Source organism: Borostomias antarcticus (assembly GCF_949987555.1).
Source record: "Borostomias antarcticus genome assembly, chromosome: 2".
In the NCBI taxonomy this organism is placed as follows: domain Eukaryota; kingdom Metazoa; phylum Chordata; class Actinopteri; order Stomiiformes; family Stomiidae; genus Borostomias; species Borostomias antarcticus.
The window spans coordinates 33,937,678-33,942,677 of NC_140235.1; the positions used below are offsets into that span (position 1 = coordinate 33,937,678).

Sequence of the window (5,000 nt, forward strand, 5' to 3'; positions counted from 1 at the left end):
ACGGCTCACGGGGCCGGTTCTGTGTTAGATCAATCTCCCAGAACACCACATGGCCCATGTTAGACGCTCCTAGTGTGGGGCCTCACACCTACTGTAAAACACTTTATTACTGAGACTTCATAGAAAACTGCTTTAACTGCTTAGAAAAAACGGATTTAACACACAAACGCCTATCTAACTCTCTCTCTCTCTCTCCCTCCCTCCCCTCTCTCTCTCTCTCTCTCTCTCTCTCTCTCTCTCTCACTCTCTCTCTCTCTCCCTCTCTCTCTCTCTCTCCCTCTCCTTCTCTCTCTCTCTCTCTGTTAGCTGTCAGAAGGATGAGGGCTGGTCAGAGTAAATCTCAGATAAGACCGTGCTTCAGGAGAGAGAGCAGTTGGCGGGTGAGTCTCACACACCAGAGAGACCGCGGTGTGTTTCACATCTCTGCAGGGCTGAAAGTATAAGAGCAGAGAAGCAGGAGGATTGTTGGCTCAACTGAACTCTCTGAAAAAAAAGAAGCGGCACAAAACCTCAAAATCCAAAATCTCAAAAAGCCTTTCCCCGCCCACGGGGAATCCCCAGCTCAGCTGAGGTGAGTTTTCAGCTCCGGCTCAGAGTTAGAGGAAAAACAATCCAATCAATGGAATATGCACAGTCTTAAAGCCATACAGCCCTGACCAGAAAACACTGGGGGGCTGGGTATTCAGATGGCTCCGCCCCCCCCACACCAACACACACACACACACACACGCACACCACGCACCACACACACACACACACACACACACACACACACACACACACACACACGCACACACACACACACCCACCCACCCACCCACACACACACACACACACGCACACACACTCACACACCCCCCCCCCCCCCCCCACACACACACAAACACTTTTAATACTTTTCGACATACTTTAAGAGCAGGGAGGATATACAGTAAAATACTTGCCTGCTTGTCAACACGTATAATTGTGTGCTGAGGAGAAAAGCCTGTCTGTGCTTGAGAAGCTCTGTGGTTCCATTCTCTTTCCCATTGGACCAGAGGAATCCAGGCTTTCTAAATTAGACTAGCATTCACAGTAGCGCGGGTAATTATGAGCCCTTCTGTAAGTACATTATAACCACTTACCATTATTTTAAACATAGCTCCTGAATGCCTACCCTGTGTCTAGAATAATTACCTCAGCAGTGCCCGGGGCTGACAGCCCTATGCTCTGTATGTTTATATGGCTGCCAAGCTTCACTCTCCTCCTGAAATGATATATGATAACCTATAGCTTGGGCCCTATGTGTGTGTGTGTGTGTGTGTGTGGGTATGAGTGAGTGACGTGAAAAAACAGAGAGTGACTGAGTGAGCGGGTGAGTGAGTGAGTGAGTGAGTGAGTGAGTGAAAGAGTGAGTGAGTGAGTGAGTGAGTGAGTGAGTGAGTCGGTGGGGAAGAGAGCCAGGGAGTTATGGATGTATAACAGGATAGCCCCGTGCTGGAAAGAGAGAGAGAGAGAGAGGGAGAGAGAGAGAGTGATAGAGAGAGAGAGATAGAGAGAGAGAGAGAGTGATAGAGAGAGAGAGAGAGAGGGAGAGAGAGGGAGTGATAGAGAGATAGAGAGAGAGAAAAAGGGAGTGGTAGAGAGAGAGAGAGAGGGAGAGAGAGAGAGAGATAGAGAGAGGGAGAAAGAGAGTGGTAGAGAGAGATAGAGAGAGAGAAAGGGAGTGATAGAGAGAGATAGAGAGAGAGAGAGGGAGAGAGAGGGAGTGATAGAGAGAGAGATAGAGAGAGAGAAAGGGAGTGGTAGAGAGAGATAGAGAGAGATAGAGAGAGAGAGAGGGAGTGGTAGAGAGAGATAGAGAGAGAGAGAGGGAGTGGTAGAGAGATAGAGAGAGATAGAGAGAGAGAGAGGGAGTGGTAGAGATATATATATATATATATATATAGAGAGAGAGAGAGGGAGTGGTAGAGAGAGATAGAGAGAGAGGGAGTGGTAGAGAGAGATAGAGAGAGATAGAGAGAGAGAGAGGGAGTGGTAGAGAGAGATAGAGAGAGATAGAGAGAGAGGGAGTGGTAGAGAGAGATAGAGAGAGATAGAGAGAGAGAGAGAGGGAGTGGTAGAGAGAGATAGAGAGAGAGAGAGAGAGAGCGAGAGAGAGAGAAGGAGTGGTAGAGAGAGAGAGAGAGAGGGAGTGGTAGAGAGAGCGAGATGGCTGCTCAGAGGACAGGGCAGGTAGAGGAGCTTTCCAGCACTCCTGAGGATTGGAGGCAGCGGGAGAGAGATGGGCGTGGTCTGGTACTGAGGGGCGTGGCCTGGTACTGGGGGGGTGTGGTCTGGTACTGGGGGGTGTGGTCTGGTACTGAGGGGGTGTGGTCAGGTACTGGGGGTGTGTGGTCTGGTTCTGAGGGGTGTGGTCAGTTACTGGAGGGTATGGTCTGGTACTGGGGGGGTGTGGTCTGGTTCTGAGGGGGTGTGGTCAGGTAATGGGGGTGTTGTCTGGTTCTGAGGGGTGTGGTCTGGTACTGGGGTGTGTGGTCTGGTTCTGAAGGGGTGTGGTCAGGTACTGGGGGGGTGTGGTCTGCTTCTGAGGGGTGTGGTCAGATACTGGGGGGGTGTGGTCTGGTTCTGAGGGGTGTGGTCTGGTACTCACTCTGCATACACAGGCCATCGGTGCAGTTCTTGGACTGGAGCACCGTGCCCTCACAGTCCTTCCCCCCGTTTTTGGGGGCGGGGGCGCCGCACTCCCTCCTCCGCCAGTGGGTGCACTCTGTCCCACAGGTGGACCACTTACTCCACTCTGTCCACACACCGTCCACTGGACACACACCGGCATGAGGATGGACAGCATGAGTGATATGTGGGAGATAGAGACAGAGAGAGGGAGAGGGAGAGGGAGAGGGAGAGGGAGAGGGAGAGGGAGAGGGAGAGGGAGAGGGAGAGGGAGAGAGAGAGGGAGAGAGAGGGAGAGAGAGAGGGAGAGAGAGAGAGAGAGAGAGGGAGAGAAAGAGAAAGAGAGAGAGAGAGGGAGAGAGAGACACGCACGCAGACGGGTGGGGTGAGGGGACAAAAAAGAGTGAGAAAATGATGCTTTAAAACACACCAATACTATATTCTTGAAAATATAGTTGCTGTTGTCCCTCATGGCTGTTAAGTTACAAAACTGACCCCAGACCAGGTCACAGTGAGCGTGGTGGAGTGACTCAGAACTGACCATGGCCTTGACATGTTCCTTCCAGAGCCCGGGCCCATTCTCTGTCCTCTACCCCCCCCCCCCCCCAGAGGGCTCTGTACCTGGGCCCATTCTCTGTCCTCTACCCCCCCCCCCCCCAGAGGGCTCTGTACCTGGGCCCATTCTCTGCCCTGTCCCCCCCCAGAGGGCTCTGTACCTGGGCCCATTCTCTGCCCTGTCCCCCCCAGAGGGCTCTGTACCTGGGCCCATTCTCTGCCCTGTCCCCCCCAGAGGGCTCTGTCTGTACCTGGGCCCGTTCTCTCCCCCCCCAGCGGGTACCTGGGCACAGCGGGTTGCAGGCCAGCTTCTGGAGGCCCTGCCCATCGCAGACCGCGCCCCCGTTGAGCGGCGCCGGGTTGGTGCAGCTGCGCGAGCGCTTCTGGGAGCCGCGGCCGCAGCGGCTGTTACACACCGACCACTCGGTCCACGTCGACCAGCCGCCGTTCACTGTCAACAACAACAACAACGTCAAACATTAGAATAACGATCACGTTTATACGAATAGGTTGCACACCTAGCGTGATTTATTTGCGCGAATGATAATAATAATAATAATTAAAAAAAAAATTAAAAAAAAAGTAATAATAATAATAAAACGAACTCCCATGAATGAAGACCTACACAGTAGGCCTACACATCAAATGTGAAGTTTTGCGGGGTGAAAAACAAAATAAATTTAATTGAAACGTTTTTGCGTTTATTCGCCAGCTACAAAAGCAGTTTGACCAATGATATTGCTCGTACAAAATGTCATATTGAAAGCAACAACAGTGGAACTTGAAGTCGTGACAAAAGAAATGCCTGATGAGACAATGGCGCTGGGATATTGGCGTTCTGCCTATGCTGATGTGAGCGGCAAAAGTTTTATATAACGCCAACAAAGCCTGTGTGTTGCAGCCATAATGTTGTTTTGTTTGTTTTACTTAATCCTTATCTACAGAACTATCTCAGCCCGAGGTGGAGCAGGATACCTACTGAGAACGGTGTGAATGGGAAGCACAAACGGTTCTGTCAATGGCAATTGAGACTGACTGACATGTTAGAGTTGGAATTGGACTTTGCTGAATGGAATATTGGAACTTGCAGCACTAGCAAGAAAAAATGTAGCCTAGTCATTTGGGGAAACGTTTTAGGGCTTAACAAAGAGTGACTTTCAAAAGCATGTCAGAAAGCATAAAGCTAAACATTTCAAACTTTGTCCAATCGTTGAATTCAAGTTCAAATATGGCAGGCCCTAATTCAATTTGCTCAAAACGTTTGCTCAGCAAATATGGTTAATACTTGTAGGCTAATACCAAATTGGGTAACAGTTTAGAATACTGTAACTACCCCTTATAAGGTTAATAGACCATTTACAAACTCGTAATTAATGAGTTATTAATGATGTGTTAAACACTTGTTAGTCAATTAAAGGAGTAGTAAAGGGAAAATGCATGTTTAGCCCTGTTTTAAGGTTACTTATGATCATATACAATGGTTCAGATCAAAATGTTGACAAAACTAGCACTTTTGAGAAAGTTGATAATTGATCTACCACCATTTGGTCATACAATGGATGTGGGTGGGAACCGTGAAAAATCATTAAAAAACATGTTAAACTCTCGATTTCAAAGACAAGAAACTCACCAAGGTGTTAGTTGGCATGCTGACATATAATTCGCCATAAAGTAAGATTCTAGTTAATCTGGAAAGGCTATTTTAAATATTTAGCATATAACAATTTAGTTGCAGCACATACGTGTGTAAACTTCTGCTTGAACTGATTCCGATCTCGCGCAATGCCTTGAAG

The 5,000-nt window shown here is 48.9% G+C and overlaps 1 protein-coding gene across 1 annotated transcript in view; it reads right to left on the reverse strand.

Moving 5' to 3' along the window:
* Positions 1 to 2,396: 2,396 nt before the first annotated feature.
* Positions 2,397 to 5,000, reverse strand: part of unc5cb (unc-5 netrin receptor Cb) — a gene marked incomplete at its 3' end in the record, with an annotated part of 123,885 nt that continues 121,281 nt past the window's right edge. Inside the window, 3 exon segments of the mRNA XM_084454651.1 lie at positions 2,397 to 2,524; positions 2,633 to 2,797; positions 3,491 to 3,658. Of these exon segments, the coding sequence (XP_084310777.1) occupies positions 2,397 to 2,524; positions 2,633 to 2,797; positions 3,491 to 3,658 (461 nt within the window).